The sequence below is a fragment of the Dermacentor silvarum genome, chromosome 5, assembly GCF_013339745.2.
Source record: "Dermacentor silvarum isolate Dsil-2018 chromosome 5, BIME_Dsil_1.4, whole genome shotgun sequence".
Taxonomy (NCBI): Eukaryota; Metazoa; Arthropoda; class Arachnida; order Ixodida; family Ixodidae; genus Dermacentor; species Dermacentor silvarum.
The window spans coordinates 166,503,204-166,526,361 of record NC_051158.1 but is presented as its reverse complement, the minus strand read 5'-3'; the positions used below and the strand labels follow the sequence as shown (position 1 = coordinate 166,526,361).

General features: G+C 47.0%; 2 protein-coding genes and 1 long non-coding RNA gene across 44 annotated transcripts in view; 2 read left to right on the top strand and 1 right to left on the bottom strand.

The window, feature by feature from the left end:
- LOC119454535 (gastrula zinc finger protein XlCGF7.1) overlaps positions 1–23,158 on the bottom strand; it is a 455,522-nt gene that overhangs the window by 42,696 nt on the left and 389,668 nt on the right. For 13 of the 42 annotated variants that reach the window (XM_049667028.1, XM_049667026.1, XM_049667029.1 and 10 more), the window contains one exon: positions 197–406. The exons of 11 other annotated variants lie outside the window; for them this stretch is intronic. In XM_049667028.1, the coding sequence (XP_049522985.1) occupies positions 197–392 (196 nt within the window). In that variant the 5' untranslated portion in view covers positions 393–406. Of the gene's footprint in view, positions 1–196; positions 407–1,977; positions 2,014–4,192; positions 4,443–4,474; positions 4,583–5,087; positions 5,285–5,539; positions 5,781–23,158 lie in introns of those variants that run through there. 18 more of the 42 variants (XM_049667012.1, XM_049667009.1, XM_049667004.1 and 15 more) reach the window with 12 other exon arrangements.
- The window catches only part of LOC125945276 (uncharacterized), a 395,992-nt gene that overhangs the window by 41,960 nt on the left and 330,874 nt on the right, over positions 1–23,158 (top strand). The window lies entirely within an intron of this gene.
- Positions 1–23,158, top strand: part of LOC125945271 (uncharacterized) — a 194,612-nt gene that overhangs the window by 41,290 nt on the left and 130,164 nt on the right. The gene's annotated exons all lie outside the window — the stretch shown is intronic.

Sequence of the window (23,158 nt, the reverse complement as noted above, 5' to 3'; positions counted from 1 at the left end):
CTTCAATGTGCTCAGTTGAGCAGTATATTTGAATTTTGCCCCAATCACAGACATGAATCACAAACCTGCTAATTTGTCCGTAGTGGAAGAATGTCACACACACTTAAAAAGGTTGTATCAAGCTAGGCAGACTTCGTCATTTACAAGGAACTCACACAAACAAGCAAAAGAAAGAGAAGTGCCGGTCACTGCCCACCTGAGGTGTAACTTGACTGATCCACAGTCTCTGTAGTCTGCACGCTCCTCGACTCCCTCCCTGCTTTGAAGGAACACTCGACAGACTTGTCAGCCAGAGGCAAGCTGTACTGCGTGCCAACCTCGACCTGACTGATGACCTTTGAATGGGTGGGGCATGCCGTTTTGGCAAAAGTGATGCATTCACCAAGGCTCATTGCATTTGTGAGGCCTGCAGGAAATAATTGGAGTGATTGTAGTCCTGTTACAGCATCGAGAGCAAGAGGCAAACAATATATAATAAATGAAGGGAAACTTTCCAATGCATTGCCATGGAACACAAAATAACCCTTTTGGCTCAGTATTCCAAAAGTGCTACAAGGGGGCAATCCACACTGAATACGAAAAAGCAGGGCAACCTTTTTCTGTACGAGATTTACCACAGCAGAACATATCTCAAACTCTTTTTTTCATTTCATCATTTTAAAGCTATTGTTGGAGTCCGAGTGAAGCAAAATGATTAAATGATTTTAAGGTAATTGCCATCAGCCTATTTAATGATCCCCAATTGCCCCATGTCTCGTGCCAGCTGATACCATCTTATGCTTGCAAATTTTCTATTTCATAACGCTACCTAGTTGTCTGCTGCACATCAGTTCCATTGGTACCCATTCAGTAGCCACGATAGACCGTCGGTGACCTGCTCTACACATTACATTGCCTGCTTAAGTTCACTTTTAATGCAATAGCATTCTTTAAGGACTTGACCCAGTTAGCAGTAGGTCTGTATGTATGCATGTCAGTATCTATGTCTGCACCTAACCTCTTTCCCACCAACTTGGGTCACTGTGTAGTTTACGGTCAAATGGGTAGAGCATCTGCTGCTGTGCTGAGGGAAATGGGTTCAAAACCAACCATTAGTCTTGGGTCACTGAGCATGTAATATTGGGTATGTGCTGCTCTTGAACAAACTTCTTTGAACCCAAGTTGGGTCACTGGTGATGTGCTGCTCTTCAATGACTCTTGGCGGCCTCTCCGAGTGATCTGCAATTACCCCATGTCTTGTGCTACCCAATTTCCGAGATGTACCTGCAAATGTCTCAATTTCATCCCACCTAACTTTCTGCCATCCTCGACCGTGCTTTTCTTTCCTTAGCCCCCATTCTGTAACTCAAACAGACCACCGGTTACATGGCCTGTCCAGTTTCATTTTTTCCTCTTAATGTCAACTAGAATGTCAACTACCCCTGTTTGCTCTCAGATCCACACCGCTCTCTTCCTGTCTCTTCAAGTTACACTTAACCACCTTCTTTGTTTTATCGCTCGTTGCGCGGTCCCTAAATTGTTCTCATGCATCTTTGTTAACCTCGAAGTTTCTGTACCATCTATTAGTACTGGCAGAATTTAATTATTTCTACAGAATTATTTATAAATTAATTATGAATACAAAAGGGCTTGCATAAATACTTTTAAGAACAAAAAAGTGCACACACTGAATTATATATATCCCAGTTCAGCACTTGTGGAGTAATCAGCATCGAAGGAATCACCGCTCGACTCACATGCAGCAGAGCAACCTGTGTGCACGGCCATAGCAAAATCGAATCGTGCATATGAGAACATGCAAGAAAACCCAATGATTGTGCACCCGTCACAAAAACCATAAGAGTCAGATACTTGCAGCAATCCTTTGTCCCATTGCGAACACGGGGCAATCAGTTTTCACAATTCTCCAGAAAAGAAACACAGGCGTGGCAGCACTGTTCATATACGGCGACATCACTTGTATTTACCAGTGCCTACCCGTGAGCAATAAACCAGCAAGCATCTAGCGGTGACCTTAATGTTACACCTATCAGATTTCATTTCATCGCTCCTTGCATGGTCTACAACTTCTCAGGCCTCCTTGTTAACCTCTGTGATATTACCCATATACAGTGGAACCCAAATTATATGACTTCGAAAGGGCCACCCAAAACTGTCGTATAATCCGGATGTTGTATAATCGCAAAACTAAGAATATAGGCAGTGACATTGAGTCTTGCCCAACAAACGGGCACAGACCGCCTGAATAAGCCTTCAGTACGAACCTGCACAGCTTCAAAGAAGGTAGCAGAAATTATTTTAAAAGTTACAGTATTTAATCAATTGTAACGCGAGCTTTTTCATGATTTTCGTTGCATGAATGCAACCCTCGCGTTACACCCAAATAACGGCAAAACTGACTACTTTAAAACAAATATTAGTAATCCCGCGATTTTTAGCATTATGTTGGCCACGACCTACTGAACTACAGACCTGCACAGATCTCCCTGCTCCAGCACGCCTGGTCTAGTTCACCCCTTTTGCCGCTAGGGATATAACGTACGAGCAGAGTGGCGCTAGTTATAACCTGTTCGCTGTCGTCTGCGATCTGTTCCAGCACTCATGCCACTATTTCGGCAGCCACAGATCGTTTACATTGTTTTTAAATGCATAAATTCACGAAAATAAAAAAGAAAACAAAATTTGCAAATGATTCCTTCTCATTTCAATCACGAGATACAGTAGGAAGAGCGGTGCAAGAAAGAAAAATGAGTACAGCCGGCAGACGATAACATTTCTTCCCGTTGCCTTCACAGAAGGGGGGAAAATCTGATTGCCAGAAGATTCATAGGATAAAATATAGTACAATGGAGTAATAATTAAATACAATAACAAAGAACTTGATATATTGATATGAAAAAGGAAATTTAAAACAATCACGCAGACGATATGTATACGCAGACCACACACAAACTGCGTGAATCTGCAGACGCTGCAGAAGGCATGTAACTTCAGCCTTGGCTACATGCAGCTTGCTTGAGTTAATTACAGGTGGGATAACGTAAACGATCACATTATGGTATACTGCTGTGTGCCATCATGTAAAGCAGAACACAGCAAGGACTCTAGCATCAGTTTTCACAGTTTCATAAAAGCTTTGCGATGCATATTTGACGGGCCGAACAAACACGTAAACAATCACTCGATCAGTTAGTTTTTTTGTTTTTTCTTGTGTGGAACTGCACAAAATTTCCGCATAATGGCAAACCTAGAAAGAATTCGTGTACTATTTTACGCGTTATTACATACCACTACAATGAGTACACTTAAACAATTTTGACATACTAGCTGTTGTCTTCACAAGAAATTGTAAGAGCAGGCACACACATTCGAACGCCGCCCAGCCGCTCGCCGAGTAGCAGACGAACAGGTTATAAAAGCGCCACCTAAGGCCACCGTTTGAACGAAAGTGGGCGCAAGCTGCTCCCATAGAAGCCGGACATCTGTGCAGGTCTGTAGTTCCAGTAGGTCGTGATGTTGGCAACCTATAACTTTACGTCTCGATCCAATCCACAGACAAGTCGACCAAAGTCAGAACTTGTTGGTTGCAATCATAGTTGGAATTGACGCTGTTTTTGCTGTGATGCTGCGATACCGTACAACCGTTTGCGGTTCGACTCTGCTCATTCACGACGTTATGGCGACGTGGCGCATTCGGTATGACGACCGCTTAAAGAGACGATCAATTTTGATCCCGAGGAACTGGGAAAGTACGCCGCAGCATGGTATCGATGTCAACGATTTGCAGGTCCAACGGCAGGCCCTCTTTATATGCGAGGCCAGTTGGAAAGGCTCTGTGGAACTTGAAGCGGCTTGATACTGACCACAAATGAAATGGTTGTGTGGTCTTTTAGGAAGTATTTAAATTTCAAGCAAGCTTAACCGTAAAGATGACTAGATTCCCGGGAGATCACTTTTGGAGATAGTTTCGCTTTCGCAAGACTCGGCTCGTCCTCGCACCAAACCCCTCGAAGTATACGGCAGAGACAATTCACGATAAGCACGCAACTGTGACGGCACACATACCTAATTAATGTGTTCGGTCGATTGGGCTCGAAAAAAATTATTTTAAAAGAGTGCCTATGCTCAGATATCATGGTCAGTCATTGATGCAACCATCACAGGCTATAGAGATTTGCAGCGTGCGCAATACGTTGTGATGAAAGTACACAGAGGGCAAGTGACCAGCCCCGCGAACGGAGAATCATGCGCCGGAACCGTCAGTTGTTGAACCGGAAGCGCCGAGGAGACGACGCGTCCCACGAGCCTTTGGCAGTTTACGCCTCACCTACAGCTTAAATCTCAACAAGCCTTGCCACCTGTATAGCATGATAATGTTGTCATACATCACTGAAACCACCATTAATTAAATACACTTTTACTACAGCAGCACAAGTATTAGAAGAAACAGCAGGCCTTGAGCAAATGGTCATACCAAATTCTGGACTGAGCTGACTAGCAGCAATTAGCACTTGCGGCTATTTGTTATCAACGATGCAGAGACCGCCTAGATCTTCATGGGCACAACAAACATCATCAGAAGCTGTAAACACAGCAGCAGCGAAGTAAAACACATTAGAAAAATGGCTGTACACACGGCCAAGGATATGGGCCTCGTGTACTTCACCCCGTAAATGCCACAAATTGAAACATATGCTTCTAGCGTTACCATGAAAAAAGTTGCTTTAGCTGTAAACATCACGACTGTATAGAGTTGGTCTAGGTAGTTCGTAACTGGTATCCAAAAAACAGCACCGACAAAAATTAAAGCAGACACAGTGCCTGTGTCATCTACCTTCTTGGTGTTGTTACAATGTCGATCACTGATAGAAAGTTACGCATATGATACGTGAACAACGAAAGAAACGGCCGTGTGTATAATAGAGCGATGAGCAGCTGATTCGTGCATTTACACATGATTACCTGCTCGCTCACCACGTACACATTGAATGACACAACTCCACAGCTCACACAAAAGAGCTGCTAAGAAGCTTGAAGTGAATAGACTGTCACCATCTGAGTGCAACAAATGGAAAGTGCTGACGCACCTGTTTATGGTGGTCAGCACGAGCAGCGAGGAAGGGAAACGAATGCAGCCATGTGTGTGACCACGGCTGGGCACAACAGCACAACCATCCCGTGAGCTCCGCATGAGACGCGTAACCTATAGTCATCTTATAAAGGCGGAGAAAAAAATACCCGCGAGACAGCATTTGCAGCACTAATAGCTCAGCGCATGTGCATGCGTTTTTTCACGACACGACTAATGAGATGGCAACACACGCATACCTGCTGCACATTTCTAACAATGGTTTCAACTAACGGCAGCGCATGAGAACTGCTGTACAAACGGCGTATCCTGCGATTTCTGCGAGACTGCGGCAACTGTTTCGTGCAAGCTGGCACTCCGAGATCACTTTAAACCGCACGCAAACGCGGTTGCCCCTATCAGCGAAGGAACAGCTGGGTAATCGCACAGAAGTTCTAGCCGTACTCTCACCTTTGCTCCGCATGCGCTGCGGTAGCACCCGCAGCTGGGCAACAAATGTCATCAAGCCCTGGCGCACCGCGATGTCCTGAACTCAAGAGCTTCTAAACAAGTACAAACAACAAAGACGCGAGCGACAACACACCTGTGCACGCGAAATTCGCGCGATTAGTGCGGAAGATAAACGGGCCTGCTTGTCGTGAGCAGTCTCGTCACAGAACACCTATATAAACTCTCGTCTCGTAAGAGAGGCGAAGTTGTGCTCATTCGGAACTAGTGGCACTGCGATCGCATCTTTCATCGATTCTGGTTTCGCTTCTGGTTTCGTTTCTGCTTTCACTTCTGTATCAGCGTTGGTATTACCATAGTCCCTCAATACTCAAGCATAGTCCCACAATACTCAAGCTATTAAGGGACTATGGTATTACAAATGGTGTATCCATTTTTTCATTCGATTAACAATTAATCAATTTTTTGAAGCTGTAAACATCGCGACTGTATAGAGTTGGTCTAGGTAGTTCGTAATTGATATCCTAAAAACATCACCGACAAAAATTAAACCAGACAGTGCCTGTCGCACTGTTTCTCTAACGTCTACCTTTTGTACGGTCTATTATACTGCCGGTTGGGCTGCCTTTAGTACTGTCGGTCGTGCTACATTTTTGTTTACCATTGTATGGGTAACTAATGGTTCTTTCGGCTTAGCCACCCTGGTGGCAGTGCAGCGGAAATTACGCCAAACACCCCCAGAGTTTCACGTTTCGCTCCTGCCAGACGAACGTGTGAGCCACGAAACGGATGGATGGATGGATGGATGGATGGACGGACGGAGGAGGCTGACCCCTTTCAATCGGGCGTTGGCATACGTACGCCTCCTAGCCGTGATTAACATATTTTGTACTTTGTTGTGGGTGAAATGTCACCCCTGCCTTGATTTTAGCCACCAATCAGATAACCTCCGTTTGGTTATTATTGCGATAGCAATTATATGGGCACTCAAAGAGGATTTCTGCTGTCGTCGTCGCCGTCGCCGTGAGGTTCCGTATGACGTCAACGGCGACCGCCGCACGCCAGACGCTCTATGTGCGAGTGAAATGCCGCGAGGGACGCGCGCTTTCACGGGGAGCTGAAGTGCTGAAGGGAAGGAGCCAGAACCTAAACGGACAGTTAGAGGTTGGGTTGCGTAAACTCAGAGAAACCTCTGCGAAAGTGCATGTGACCATATGCACAATCCCACATGTCCGGGGCCAGGCTAGCGCGATGGAATGGAGGGTGCTTGAGGCTAACCGGGTCATTAGGGGTCTGAGAACCACTTGGGTACGGTATAATGGAGGTAAACCGGGAAGTGTACGAGTCTGGCTCCCAGCCTTTTGCTCAGGATGGCATTCACTACAGTGGTGCCACGGGCGGGAGCGTAGGTAGTAGGATAGGGCGAGAAGCTACGGCTTTTTTGGGGGGACCCAGAGCCCTAAGACCACCAGTGTAGACGAAAACGGACCCAGAGAGGCTCCAAGATTCAAGAAACGTAGAATCGGTAGAAGAAATAGACGTAAGCACCAGGGGCAAGGTCATTCTGACATAGGTTACATTAACATGCAAGGTGGCAGGAATAGGCTGAAGTGGGAGGAGATAGACGAGCAACTAAGGCAAGAAAAGCTGATGGTATACGGGTTTGTGGAGAAACATCTTAGGGACATGGAGCAACCTCCCTGTAATCCTGACTAAGCATGGGAATATTGCAATAGAACAGAGGGCAGCAGAAAAGGGGGTGGAATTGGTGCATTCATTCATAAATGTATGAACTGGCAAAGGGTCAAACAGGAATGCAAGGAGCATTTACGGCTAAAAGGGAAAGTTGCAGGAGAGCAGACACTCCTTGGCTTTGTATACCTGTGGACAGGAGCAAATGCCAAAGAGGAAAACAAAAAAATGCTGGAATGCATATCAAGTGACATTAATGAGCTAGGAGAAGGGTGCGAGATTATTATACTAGGAGATATGAACACACACGTACATAGAAGACATGGACGGGTACACAGACTCAACAGGCAACATGATGCTGGATATGTGTGAAATGCATGACTTAGTTGTATGCAACAGTACTGAGAAGTGTGAAGGGCACATAACATGGGAGGTAGGGAGCCTGCAGTCGACGATAGATTATGCACTAATGTCACATAGGATGCACGATAGGCTAAATGTAATGAGCATAGATGAATATGGCTCCAGAAGTCTAGGTAGTGATCACAAACGTATTAAGGTGAGCTTTAGAAGGGAAATGAAAGTAGGTAGGAGGCAACATGAACAACCAGGTGGGATATTTTACTCGGAAAAGCAGCTTGAAATAGCAACCCAGCAAATTGAGGAAGTAATTTCAGAGGATACAAAAACAGAATGGACATATGCAAATTTAACAGGACTATTTGAGCTAGAGCTTACTAAGGTACGAGTCAGGACAAAAGGGAACAGAAGACGTAAACCCAAGAGCTGGTGGGATGAGGAGGTTAAGAAGGCCATAGAGAAACGCCAGGAAGCATCCAGGGAACACAGATATTCAAAGCAGAGGGGTGAACCAGAAGCAAATAGCAGAAATAGCAGAATAGTAGGCAGAAAATGGAACAACTTCTTAAACTGTAGAAGGGAAGCATCCAATTTGATCAATGAGAAGATCAGAAGAAAGGGGAGCCAATGGTTGTCAGAAGTAAACAAAAAGGATAGAAAAGCAGCGAAGAAATTTTGGAAACATCTCAACTCCTTGAGTAATAAGACTAGCCTAGAGCAGAGGTTTATAGTTACAGCTCAAGGTGTTCGACTAGAGGGAGATGAGGCAATGGAACATATAAGAACAATGATGACGGAAAAATTTAAAGAACGAAACATAGCATGTGCTCAATCAGGTGAGGATGGACAAGTCAGTGCAGTGGCTCCACTGGCACAAAGCGAGTGGGAAAGGGCAGAGAAGAGGGTTCCTAGTAGCACGTCGACAGGTCCTGATGGCATCCAAATTATGTTGATAAAGACATTGGGCCCAAAATCTAAGAAAGCATTAAGAGAGGCAGTGAGCAAAATGATAATGGACGGTAAAGCCCCTGACGGGTGGACACGGAGCAGGATGAGCATGATATATAAGGGAAAGGGGGACAAAGCCGTCATAAACAACTACCGTCCCATAACAGTGACGTCAGTGGTTTACAGGGTGGTGATGCAGATTATAAAGGACAGACTGCAGGCATGGGTGGAGAGCGAGGAGGTGCTGGGGGAACTACAAAATGGGTTAGAACTACAAAACAAAGAAGGTTAGAAAATAATCTGTTCTCATTGACACAGTGTATTGAAATAGCAGAAAAGGAACACAGGCCCCTATGGCTTGCCTTTCTGGATATCAAGGGAGCCTATGACAGTGTAATCCAAAAGGATTTGTGGGACATACTGGGCACTCTAGAGGTGGAAGATGGAGTAAGAAATCTTTTAAAAGATATCTATAAAAGTAACAGGGTGCTTATAAAATGGGAAAACAAGGTATCTGGGCCTATAGAGATACAGCAGGGGCTTAGGCAGGGGTGCCCTCTGTCACCTCTGTTGTTCATGCTGTATTTACAAGGATTAGAGAAAAAATTAGAGAGGAGCGGACTTGGCTTCAACCTTTCCTATTTCAAGCAGGGAGAATGGATTAAACAGTCATTACCAGGACTGATGTATGCAGATGACATTGTACTTATGGCTGACAGCAAGGAAGACTTGCAGAGATTAATGGACATCTGTGGTAAAGAGGGAGATAGCTTAGGTTTGAAGTTTAGTGAAGAAAAATCGGCAGTCATGACTTTTAATGATAATCAGGGCAGCGAGCATAGGATACAGGAGGTTACGCTGGAGGTGGTGGATAAGTACAAATATCTTGGAGTGTGGATAAACAATGGGGCGGAGTACCTAACGGAACATGAAAAAGATGTGACGGCTAAAGGTAGCAGAAATGCAGCTGTGATGAAAAATAGGGCACTGTGGAATTACAATAGGTACGAAGTGGTGAGAGGGATTTGGAAAGGGGTGATGGTCCCTAGTTTGACTTTCGGCAATGCGGTCCTGTGCATGAGATCAGAGGTTCGAGCAAGGTTGGAAGTTAAGCAGCGAGGGGTAGGTAGACTGGCTCTGGGAGCACACGGAAATACACCAAATCAGGGGGTACATGGTGACATGGGATGGACGTCATTCGAGGGCAGGGAAGCCAGCAGCAAGATAGAATTTGAGGAGCGATTGAGAGAGATGGCAGAAAAGCGGTGGGCAAGGAGAGTTTTCAGTTATTTGTACATGAGGAATGTTGATACAAAATGGAGGAAGCTGACCAGAAAACTGTCAATCAAATATTTGGACTGCAGGAGGGGCTCAAACCAGGAAACAGCGGTTAAGAAAAAGGTTAAGGAAACAGAGAGGGGTCTGTGGAAAACAGGGATGCAGACGAAATCAGCACTGGGCACATACCGAACTTTCAAGCAAGAAATTGCCAAAGAAAATACCTACGATAATTCTAGGGGAAGCTCTTTGTTTTTTGAAGCCAGGACGGGAGTATTGCGGACTAAGATGTACCGAGTCAAGTACCAAGGTATAGACACGTTGTGCTGTGCGTGTGGAGAAGAAGAGGAAACGGCTGAGCACCTCATACTTTTCTGTAAGGGGCTTAACCCTACAGTGCAAGGCAACGGGGCTGATTTTTTCAAAGCATTGGGGTTTAGGGACAGTGAAGGCAAAATAGACTTTAAGCGGGTAGAAATAACCAAACAGAGGTTATCTGATTGGTGGATAAAATTAAGGCAGGGGTGAAATTTCACCCACCCACCACAAAGTACAAATTATGTTAATAGCCATGGCTAGGTGGCGTATGCCACCGCCCGATTAAAGGGTTCAGCCTAGAGCACTGCACGGGCTCGGGCTTACCCGAAAGCCCAGGCCCGGCCCGGCCCGTGGGCCGGGCCGGGCCGGGTAGAGGAGTTTTTTCACGGGCTCGGGTCGGGCTCGGGCACGGCGTGTGCTTTTTGACCCGGGCCCGGGCCGGGCTCGGGTTTTTTGACGCGGGCCCGGGCCGGGCTCGGGCTTTCTGCGAGTTATTCTCGGGCTTCTCAACTCTGAAAAACATGTATTTTTCGGTCTCGGGCCGGGTTCGGGCCGGTTTCGAGTCGGGCTCGGGCCGGGCTTGGGCTTAAGGTAAAGGGGTGGCGGGCCGGGCCGGGCTGGTAACGTAGATTATTTCCGGGCCCGGGCCGGGCTCGGGTCTCGCCATAAAAGTTTTGATCGGGCTCGGGCGGGCCACCCAATGTAAAAACGGGCCCGGGCCGGGCCCGGGCCGCAAAAATCGGCGCGTGCAGTGCTCTAGTTCAGCCTCATCCATCCATCCATCCATCCAGCGAACGCACGGCGGAGAACAAACGCGCGTTCTGCGCGTGCTCCCTGAAGGGATGCAGAATTAAGCGTTTCTTTCGTCCTTTACAATCCCCATATATATATATATATATATATATATATATATATATATATATATATATATAGAGAGAGAGAGAGAGAGAGAGAGAGAGAGAACAAACGCGACTTCTTTTGTCGCGCGAAAGGCCGTGGGGTGAACAGGAGGGAGGGAGGGGAGGCGACGTTTAGCTGCGGCACCAAATGCTTATTTATATAGAAACGTTGCGAGGTGAGAAGGTGGTAAAGACTTCCGACGCTGCTCGACGAGTTTCCCGTTCTGATCTCGTCGAAAACCTCCTAGCCGCACCCAGAGGCCCTGGTAACAGTCATCAACGCAGCGCGCGTTCGGTGCGAACGCTAGCAAAACGGCGACGGCGTCGACAACAGTTCTGCGCGTTGCTGGTGCTGCTGCATGTCCAAGTTTATACAGCTGATGAAACTGCTATCCTAACTCCGTATAGCTCTGTACTAAGTTGCTATCGCAGTTGATGCTTTCGGGTGAAACTGTGACACTTTTTCTACCCGCTTAAAGTCTATTTTGCCTCCATTGTCCCTAAACCCCAATGCTTTGAAAAAATCAGCCCCGTTGCTTTGCACTGTAGGGTTAAGCCCTTTATAGAAAAGTATGGCGTGTTGACCCGTTTCCTCTTCCTTTCCACAAGCACCGCACAACGTGCGCTGAGCCTCAAGGCTGCAGGGCTGACCCTCAAGGGCTGACCCTCAAGGGCTGCCGAAGATAGCGCTATAACCTTTCCCTTTCCACACGAACCACTTACTAATACTACCTTGGTACTTGACTCAGTACATCTTAGTCCGCAGTACTCCCGTCCTGGCTTCAAACAACAGAGAACTTCCCCTAGAATTATCATAGATATTTTCTTTGGCAATTTCTTGCTTGAAAGTTCGGTATGTGCCCAGTGCTGATTTCGTCTGCATCCCTGTTTTCCACAGACCCCTCTCTGTTTCCTTAACCTTTTTCTTAACCGCTGTTTCCTGGTTTGAGCCCCTCCTGCAGTCCAAATATTTGATTGACAGTTTTCTGGTCAGCTTCCTCCATTTTGTATCAACATTCCTCATGTACAAATAACTGAAAACTCTCCTTGCCCACCGCTTTTCTGCCATCTCTCTCAATCGCTCCTCAAATTCTATCTTGCTGCTGGCTTCCCTGCCCTCGAATGACGTCCATCCCATGTCACCATGTACCCCCTGATTTGGTGTATTTCCGTGTGCTCCCAGAGCCAGTCTACCTACCCCTCGCTGCTTAACTTCCAACCTTGCTCGAACCTCTGATCTCATGCACAGGACTGCATTGCCGAAAGTCAAACTAGGGACTATCACCCCTTTCCAAGTCCCTCTCACCACTTCGCACCTATTGTAGTTAGATAGTGCCCTATTTTTCATCAACGCTGCATTCCTGCCGCCTTTAGCCGTTACATATTTTTCATGTTCCGTTAGGTACTCAGCCCCATTGTTTATCCACACTCCAAGATATTTGTACTTATCCACCACCTCCAGCGTAACCTCCTGTATCCTATGCTCACTGCCCTGATTATCATTAAAAGTCATGACTGCCGATTTTTCTTTACTAAACTTCAAACCTAAGCTATCTCCCTCTTTACCACAGATGTCCATTAATCCCTGCAAGTCTTCCTTGCTGTCAGCCATAAGTACAATGTCATCCGCGTACGTCAGTCCTGGTAATGACTGTTTAATCCATTCTCATTGCTTGAAATAGGAAACGTTGAAGCCAAGTCCGCTCCTCCCTATTTTTTTCTCTAATCCTTGTAAATACAGCATGAACAACAAAGGTGACAGAGGGCACCCCTGCCTAAACCCCTGCTGTATCTCTATAGGCTCAGATACCTTGTTTTCCCATTTTATAAGCACCTTGTTACTTTTATAGATATCTTTTAAAAGATTACTTAATCCATCTTCCACATCTAGAGTGCCCAGTATGTCCCACAAATCCTTTTGGATTACACTGTCATAGGCTCCCTTGATATCCAGAAATGCAAGCCATGGGGGCCTGTGTTCCCTTTCTGCTATTTCAATACACTGAGTCAATGAGATCAAATTATCTTCTAACCTTCTTTGTTTCCGGAACCCATTTTGTAGTTCCCCCAGCACCCAGCACCCAGAGAGGGGGGGGGGGGGGGGGCGAGCCCCCCCTCCCTCCCCAGGCGATACCGGCGCCCTGCTCGTAAAATGTCATTACCAGAGTCCTGTTACCTAAACCGTTTACGGTTTCTTTTGAATTGCCTCTACATTTTCCCTTAAAATGTCATTGTGGCGCAAAGGTAACTGCATCATTGGTGACGCGGACATGCACGGCTTTTATTCATTATTTCGCTTTATTTCTGAAAATCCTGGCAATAGGAAAACAAGCGCATTAGAAGCACCAACGGCGGTTCCCTCATTCGTATTTTTTTCACTTCACCACGTTAATTTAATTTCCAGTGTGAACACCATGCACATACATTGTATTTTAATGTGTACCGAGGACAAAATTTATTATATTTTGGAGAAAGAGGTAGTCAGCTAACAATTATTTCTAATGATATGGATAGACTATGTCAATGGAATCAATATGTTGCTGTATGTTCAACTCGCTGCACTTTTTTGACAGTGAAAAAGACCTGCAGACTTCAGTGACCCCTTCGACCGAGACTTTTATCAACAGTGTGTGAAACGCACGTGAATGATATGTGTCTCAGCATTGCTTCTCTTTCCTGTGGGTAATGCTAGCGACGCACATGAAAAAAAAACTTATAATAATTTGGAACATTTATTTGGGATGAAAATATTCCAACGTGCATGCAGAGGCCATAAATATATATAAATAACTTAGTAACCGAAGTGAGACCAAGCTGGATTCACTCGAAATCAGAATAAATAGCAGTCATGCGCAGCAAAGCTTCTACTACGACTCAGAAAAAAAAAAGGAGGCTGCAGTTTTGCCGGAAAGGTGAACGCGAAGCATAAGAGAATTACACGAGAAAAATTCTTCCCGTATAAATCCGCGTAAGAGCCGCACCCCCAGCTTGAAAGCAAATATTATTTTTTTTTTCCAACCTAGGAGCAATCGCGTTCAGCGCGATTCAGATCGCGCTCCACTGCGAATTTTCTCGCGCAGCGTACTTTCGCGCGTCGCAACTATAAAAAAAAGTCGGTTATAACTTAAGAAGACAAGAGAGACGCCCCGCCCTGACCACTGAAGCGCAGCAGCCGATTTCCACCGCGACTGAAGAAATAGTCCCGCTGACGCGACTCGGCCCATGGTGCTCGAAGAGCGGGCTGCCATGTCCTAAATCGCTGGGTCCCCGGCCGTCCGGCTCATGACGTCAGTGTAGAGTGCGCGCCCATTGGTGGATGCATGCTCGTGTGCATCCACCTTTGAGGGGCAAATGCCGCTGCCTTCTAAAGTAGTACACGACTATAGATGGCGAGACGAGGCGATCGCAGAGGTTTACGGCGGATTTCATACTCGTAGTTGGAAAAATTAGATAAAATGGCCCGGTTCCTTGTAAGGCTCGTCAAAATTGCGGCAAAAAAGTGCGGCCCTCACACGAGTCTGTACGTTGGTTATATCACCTATATGAATTGTAGTAACATTTACTCACTACAAACAACGTTCAATGCACGGACCATGTAAACCTGTAAATATCCCGCTGGATGACCACGAGCAGTCGCTATCACAGCGCTGGCATTATGATGAACGCCGGCAGCGGGGGCCAACAGTTCGTACAGCCATGCGATTCACCGTAACACCGAAAATTAGATTCATCATCATCATCTGCATATTTTTATGTCCTCTACAGGACGGCCTCTGTCAGCGATCTCCAATTACCCCTGTCTCTTAACTTAGGCTATGCGATCTGCAACACTTGGGGCGCGGAAAAACAGCCTAAGAAGGAAGACAGCGCGTATGAAGTTTGCAGTCATCCCTGCTCGCCCTTGATCATTGCACCCCCCAATGATCACCAACAACTGGATACGGCGGCACGCGGGCCGTGTAAGCGTCAACCGCGCACCGTAATTTGCAGCTGCGGCAGGGCTAGATGAGAAGACGCGTGCTCTCCTCCCCATGCGCGCATTTGATCACGTGACCTCCAACTAACCCGAATATTGAGCGCGTGGGAGGATGATCCATCAAGTGTTTCGGCTCAGCGTTACGGGGCTTTTTTTCGCACCCGTAGTGTATGGGTCGCTCACTCATATGAATTTTGGACTTTATACGGAATATCATGGCGACGACGACAGCGAAAATTTGCCTGAAGTGTCGATACAATTGCTGTCGCAATAAAAGCACAAACAGAAAACAGACGTCGAGCTCACTTCTATACCGCTGCTGCGGACGTTGCAATGTGCACCGGCTACAAACACAGCATGATCACCAACTACAAAACCAATAGTGGGCACCTCGCTTATCGGTACTTCGCCAAAACCCGTCTGACGCTGAAAGGGAAGCGTATTTTCCATCGTATAAGCACCAGGAGAAACATAACACTATACTCGCGCGGGGAGACAGCGCACGCGAAGGGACCAGCCATCTCGGACGGCCCAAGCTTGAACTCAGCGCAGATTAACTCCTAAATGAAGCCCGTGAACCACATAAGTATGGCAGAGGCCGGAAAAGTAGAAGTTGAGGACCCATGTGTTCTAGCCGCTAGGCGAAAGAAGACTCCTCCGCCGGTGTCTTTCCCGCAGCACCTTTTGTTCGCGAGAAAAGCTGACTTTGGGGTTTGGTGTGTAAGCTTGAAAGTTGTGTTTTGGGTCTGTGAGTATGAGTGTCAGACAGCAATAAATACACTCAAGCTATCACGGCGCGGGTCTTCGTTGTTTTCTTCAACGTGCCACGGAAAAACACAGGAGCGCGTCCGCTTCACTAAAACTGCTACAGAAGTTTTGTAGGCTTTGTTTTGACGCGCGTCAGCAGCACACACTTCCGACGGCTCGTAACAATTCAAGTTCAAAGTTCGCGCCCATCAGCTCCGGCGAGCTGCAGAACACCTGATTGGAGGCGCAAAGAGAGGTGGCACACCAACATGGCTGCACTTGCGGCTTCAAAAAACTGACGTCAGGGCCTCTCCTGTTTCGTTTCCTTCCTCCATGGTATGTCCATGGTGCAAAGCCACCTAGGCACGGCACAGAGAGGAGGCGAGGCACACGTCGCCCGCGAGGTGGTTGCTAGGCAACCCAGGGACGTCATAGCTCGGCGAGGTTTTGCGACAGCCGGCGCCACTTTTTACGGTTACCTAGAACAGCTTCCCTGTTAAAAGTGCAAATTTGCCTTCACTTACGGGGACACGCCGGCGCCACTTTTTACGGTTAGCTAGAACAGCTTCCCTGTTAAAAGTGCAAATTTGCCTTCACTTACGGGGACACGAACTGATGCAGCGACTAGAGTGACCTAGAATATGGGAGAGTGTCCAAAGCGCCAGCTCCGGTGAGGGCCTTTTTCTGTGAACTGCCGCGCCGCGCCGCTGCTGCTCCGGGCCCGTGGGCTTTTCGCGCTCGCGAAGCGCGCGGGAAGCGAGGGTCGTCTGCTACGCGCTGTAGATTTTTGCGTTTATTTTCCACGCAAAACCCTTAAACTCTATTTAACTTCAACAGTGTGGTGCTGCATGGAGCTTACCCATCTTTGAGCGTTTCTTTGTGTTTGGGCAGCAAGATAATGCAAAAATGTCACAGTTTCGCCCTAAGGGCGAAGCAATGAATGCGATAGCAACACAGCAATGTCATACGAAGTAAGGTGAGCGGCTTTGGTAGCAATATGAATTGTAGTAAACATGAGCTGATTAATTAAGCAGGTGTGCTGCGGCGTAAGTAGACCGACATGAAGAGAGACTGGATGACCACGAGAAGGCACGTGTGAAACGGTGGTGTTGATGAGAAGCGCTGCCCGTGGGCAGCGCGTGCGAAGGGACACACCTGTAGCGCTGCACTGCCGATCCGGGCAGCATTGCATGTGTAGCGTGCGTTGGAAAATGTGGCTCGACTATTACTAACTGTGGTGTGAGCACGCACAAACAAACATGAATAGATCACACTGAATGACTGCAGACAACGACTGTCAAAACGCTGGCAGCAAGTGCATATACGCTGCAGCGGGCGAAGGTACGTGCGGTCTATCGCTTCAACGGAAACTGAGCGGCGAATGCACAGCGCATAAAGGTCAGCGCCGTGTGGAGATAAGAGACGGTGCGGGCCAGCGAACGCGCGCGGTTGTTGGCAGAGTAGAAGTGCCCCCACCCCCCGCTCCCTCCGGCGCTCGCTTCCCGCTTCCTTGCTTGCGCGTGGGAGATTGAGTGCGTTCGCTCTCCGTGACAGCGTGCGTGCCCGCACGCTTCCGCTCGGGCATACGGCGCGCGGCGAAGATTTTATCTATACGGAAGCTCATGGCGACGACGACGCCGACGGCAGAAATCCGGTGGAAGTGTCCATATAATTGCTATCGCAATAAAAACTAACGTATCAAACTCATCAGCGCGGCCTAGCTCCGGTGCTAGAGTTCAGTAACCGTATTACGGTAACTGTGCGTGCGTAGAAACGCGCTAAATGAGTCCGCGCAAGGAAAGAACGTAAAAAAAGAAACTTTATTCGCATGAGTACGCGGGCAATAGCACCATGCTTGCAAGAATAAGAGTAACGAAAAAAGTAAATTACTCGCGCAGTCAAGTGAAATACGTGCGTGCAGTGACCGCTTCGCTCACCATTACGCGCTTTTCGCTCACGGTCAGTAGTGGTTTACAGCTATATGCATATGTATTTATTCGAATATTTTTTAGCCACGACAATATTTTCTTATGAACAGAGCAGAGTGAGAAGGTGTAAGGGAAGCAAGAGAAAGAGCAAAGACGGCCCTAACGCCGCAATATTGTTGGCTTATTTCGCTTCAAAGATTGCGTACACGAACAATTCTTGCTGTACACTATCTCTTTAATACAAACTTCGCGCATGATGTACCTTAAGGTTCAACGTGAGCGAAGCTTTTTTTCAAATTCAGACATTCGAAAGAAAAGCCATTTTCTCCAGCCAATATAGCTAAACAAATATACTATTTTTCTACATTGAAATCAATAGATAGCTACTACTTGGCGAGCCATTTACTAATTTGTTATGTAAAAGTTATTACTGCAATAGCCTTGTTTTAATAATCCGTGAATCCTCCCTGAAATTACCAACATGTAACATCTCATTATATCATAGTTATTACGTAACGTGTGATTTCTTACGTAAACTAACAAGGATTCATGGCGCGTGACGATGTTTGTGCTTGTATTATATTGAGTGGAAAATCCTCTTGAAAATTACAGTCTTCGATGCACTACAAATATCGCTGTTGATTCTACATATCCCTAAAATAGTTACCTTCAATAACAGCAAAAAATTCTGGTGATTTCTTGCCTCTTTCATTACGTAACTACAAGTACCTAGTTATTGATGAGTAAGTATATTTGCTGTGTATGAACCAGCGAGCATACGCAATAAATATTCCTAAAGCTACTTTCATGTTCAAGTTCGCTTAGTGTTTGCGCTCTTGCAACACAAGAAGGCGAAAGACGAGTTGCACATACGATATCCATCATGTTCGTTTTCTGACACTTGCTGTAATTATGAAATGAAGCATACTTATACAATGTTGCATTGTTAGCTTTTCATTTATTTTGGTTTGTCTTGTTTTTTTGTTGCGTATATTTCTCGCGTACCCTTTACCTATAACGCCGTGTTTTTGTGGCTTTGGTAGGTTGTACTGCTAAGCTCGAGGACGCGGGTTCGATTCCCGCTCACGGTGGCTTACATTTCGATGGAGGCGAAATGCATAAAACACCCGTGCACGTAAATTTAGGTGCACGTTAAAGAACCCCAGGGGGTCGAAATTAACGGAGCCCTCCACTATTGCGGCGTCTCTCATAGCCGTATTGTGATTTTTGGGTGTAAAACCCCAGAAATTATCATTACTATTATTACCCTTTACCTGTGCCCTCATTCTTCATGATATATGGTTAAGTTCGACACGTTGAGATCGAGATTGGCATTCAACACGTTTTTATCGTCACACCCACAGCGTCAGAGGGATTTTTGGCCGTCGTCATATGACCACACGTCATATTGTTATCGTTAATCGAGACGTGAGTGCAAGTATGTCAAGTCACTAATCAGTCATCTTGGTCACACATTTGTGCCTTTCCACACTATACTTTGGTATATATACCAAGTGAACGAGCCGCGAGAGTTACGCGGTTTGTATTTATTTTTGGTACCGCGGCATCGGCCAACAGACGCAGTCCGCTTCCCAATAGCCCAGTTAAGGATTTCGCCTTAATAAAGAAACAACAGAGCGTGGGATGCAGTCTTGTAAAGCAATTCGAATGCATGAAATAAAAGAAAGGAAACGATAGGGCGTAAAAGCGTTAGCATGAGCTAGCCATATCTGCTACGTTCTCTTGGTTATTATCGCGGTGTCCAGCTTATTTTCTTCTGCAGCACAATCACGTTGCTCATTCCATGCATAACTAAATGAAGTAAACGCGCGGAATGCGTTACTCAAACAGCCGCGTAAGCACGGACCAAGCGAACTAGAAGGAAATAGACAAAATACCCGTATTCACAGCCGGCAAACGCGTTCTCTGTGTGGCGAGTCACTGCGGTATTACCTTGCGGTGACGTGGTGCTTAATATATCCCAAATTATTGCGATGTTGGCTAATAGCAACCAATATATCAGGCTCGTAGCAGACGCCCGCCGCCTTGGCGCGGCTTCCGCAGCGGAGAAAGCCCACGATGATGATGTACCACGGGTCCGGTACATTAGCGCCGCGGCGCGGGAGTTCACACAAAAAGGTCCTCGCTCCTCCCATGCATTCGCGCGGCGTTTTGGACACTCTCCCATATTCTAGGTCACTCTAGCAGCGACGGCGGTAGCATAAACGTGTGTCGCCGCCTGCCGGCAGCTACAGAAAGTAGCCGGTCAGGGAGGTTTGCCGCGTGTTGCCCTTTCCTGGAAGTATCATCTTGGAACCAGGGTGTCGAACCGGAACCAAACTGAAAACCGGAACTGTCTGTCTGTCTCAAAAACGTTATCTAAAATACACGGAGGAAGTTTGAGGTGGCCCGGAGGGGACCACCTCTCACACTCACTAGGTGGGTTCCTCAATACAGGAGTCTATTGGCGACCGCCGCGCTTTGTGCTCGGTTGACCAGGGCCTTCTGGCTCGCCAGGTCGGAGCGGCCGAGCAGGGCTGCCTCCAAGTCCTCCCTGGTGGGGTTTGGTTTTGGGGTCGGGGTTGATTACCATGCCCACACCATGTGGAAGTAGTCCGAAGACTTCTCCGCACTGTGCGGGCATTTTCCTAACCGGACTCGAATTTTTCCCGGAACCGAACCGAACCCTTTTTCCCCCCGCCATTTTGGAACTGAACTTGAACCGGGATAACGAATCAAAAGAACCGTTCCGGACCAGCTGCGGGAACAGAGATTTCGAGCACAGCAGTCGGGTAAAGAGAGAACTTTATTTGCTTGAAGCAATGTTGAGAAAAACGGGAGACGCTGCCGAGAGATAACGCGGCAGCATCGTCCGTCCACGCTCTGCACATCCTGATAGAACCATCATAAGTCATAAGAAACAAGATGATTTTTATCAAGGTAGAAGCTTCTCATGGTCACCGTTATGGTCAAGACAGGGCTAATTGGAGATCGCAGGGAGGTGCCTTTGTCCTGCAGTGGACATAAATATAGGCTGATGATGATGGTCACCGTTTGTGACAAGAAATCGGCGCTCATATGAAATTGGCACGGCATGCCAATTTGTTTTTCTGCCCCAAACAAGCTGGGAAAGTTGTGCCCACGTATCTGTGGGATGTTTTATGTCGGCGAAACTGGTCGCTGTGTCAATGACCGTTTAGGGGAACACGTTCTAAAACTGAAAAAAACATGTGGTTGATCCCTCTTATATAGGAATTGGTATAGAACACGAAAGTGAGACGTGTCTTCACAGAAGTAGTGTAATGTTTATTGCACATTGATATATAATGTCTATTGGTGTTTTGTGGCTAAAGCGCCCTTAGGCGTTGATGCACCCACGCTGACGCCTGGTGGCACGTCTCCTCCATCACGACTACCAACGTCGATGACCATGAGCAACCGTCGTGCATATGGAAGCTGCACTACGCTGCACACGCTAGCACAACGCGAAAGACGAAGCACGTAACTGACACACTAATACAACGCGCAAGGCAAAGCACGTAACTGAATCGTCACCGAGTCAAATCAGCGCGTACAGCGCGTCGTAATTGCAGCCTCCGCGATCAACTTCAGAAACATTTTCAGAGCTAATTGCGGAGGCCACGCTCCGCTGTGCTGAGTACGGTGAACGCCACCTAGGTGGCGTTGGTAGTGCTTCTTGATGCCAGCGTCCCTTCGAATGCTGGCATCGAGGCGTCGTAGTGCTGAGACCACCGAAGCGTTCACTGTCGGTGCGCGTTAGTGTCATAATGCAGTACTTCTCTTTTCTGCTCGTAGGCGGCGGCACCGCCCCGAGCAAGAGCGCGGGTACACGGAGGAGTGTTAGATATATAAGGCGCGTCTGTGTAGCTCTCTGCAAATGCGTTTGTGGCGCAATGGGTTAAACGCTCGGCGATCTATCGTCGCGGACCGAGAGGTCGTGGGTTCGATTTCCAAATTTTGCATGTTTGTGGAACTTTTTCTTCTGGTTTCTTTCTTTGTATTATGTTCTATGACGTATTTCCGTGACGGAAATACGTCAGTGAAGTCTTGGTGGACCCCGGCATAAAACACTTTCGTGTTAAAAACGAGATGACAAATAGGCACATGTAGTTGCGCACGTTAGCAAGTGCACTGATTGTGTGGCCCGGTTAAAAGAGACGACGATTCTAGGAAAGAGTAGTGACAAGACCGCGCGCATCAGTTTGGAAGCCGACCACTTTAGGAAGTTCGGTAGCAAGTGCTTAAGCACTCCTTCCCTTGCTCTCTTTGATGCTGAATTTTATCTTCTGGATGCGGCTATCGGGGGTTCAGATTAGAAAGAAAAATAATTGTTTGCGTCTTGTTGCGCTTGGTTGGCTGCATTGCGCTTGCGTTGTTGTCACGAATTTAACCTTGTTGTGTTTTCCCCTTTACCTTGCTTCACTCTGGCATATATAAGGTGTGCTATCCTTCACAATAAAACCAGTTGTTAGTCAGCGCCTGTGTGTACGTGTCTCCCGTCTTGTGGTCGTCTGTTTGCGCTGTTACCCAAAGTTTCAAGATGTACCAACTCGCCGAAAAAGAAGTATTGATGAAGTTCATATGAAAAGGCCTACGCGGCTCAAATAAACACGCTGGCGTGCGCCGTAGAAGACTCCAGAACGATGGAGAGAAACCGACTCGCGGCCCGCAGAGAGCGTGTAGATTCTGTGGCGTGTAGCCTTTGCGGTGTTAAGTGGGTCGATCTCCACTTTTCCTCGCCGGCGGCGGCGCTACTGCGCCTAGGGTGCCTCGATGCTAGCGCCGCCGTTCATGGTGGAGACAACCCCGCTGGCACCGCCATACTGAATCACACGAGCTCAGACTCAGCTACGCTTGCGTTCATAAATAGTGTTACTCGCGGCGCACTTCCAAGTGCTTTGCCTTGAAGAGGATTTTTTTTTATCGGTATCGCATCTGCACATCTTTATAACCAATAGCCGTTAGCTCGTCGAAGGTCGAAGACGTAAATGAATGGCGCCGGGAACATGCCCCAAGTTGCCTAATTCAATCACATATAATATGCCGTGTGTATGTTTGAAATACGCACTATTTTTTTTTTTTGCGCTTCGTTGCTTGGTATATAAGGTTTGCGACCCCCTGTGTGTGGAAGTTTTTCTTTTTCGCTGTTGTATTTTGGTTTACACGTCACGCCTCCTTTACCGTAGCCAGCCACTCGCACTCGGCGGTTAGTTTTCCTTGCGTTGCGTGTGCTCTTCGCGTTCGTTGCAATTATTTGACGATATCTACGCGCTATTTTGCTTTTTTTGCCCACAAAACTGTGTGCTGACAGGATTACGCTGGTGTAAAAATAACTGCATTGTGAAAATAAGGTTTAGTTAGTTCTGTAGAGAAAAATGTAACGTAACTTGTCTGTGTCAATCTTGCGTAGTACACACAAGAAACCAAACGATGCACAAAATACATTTACTTAGTA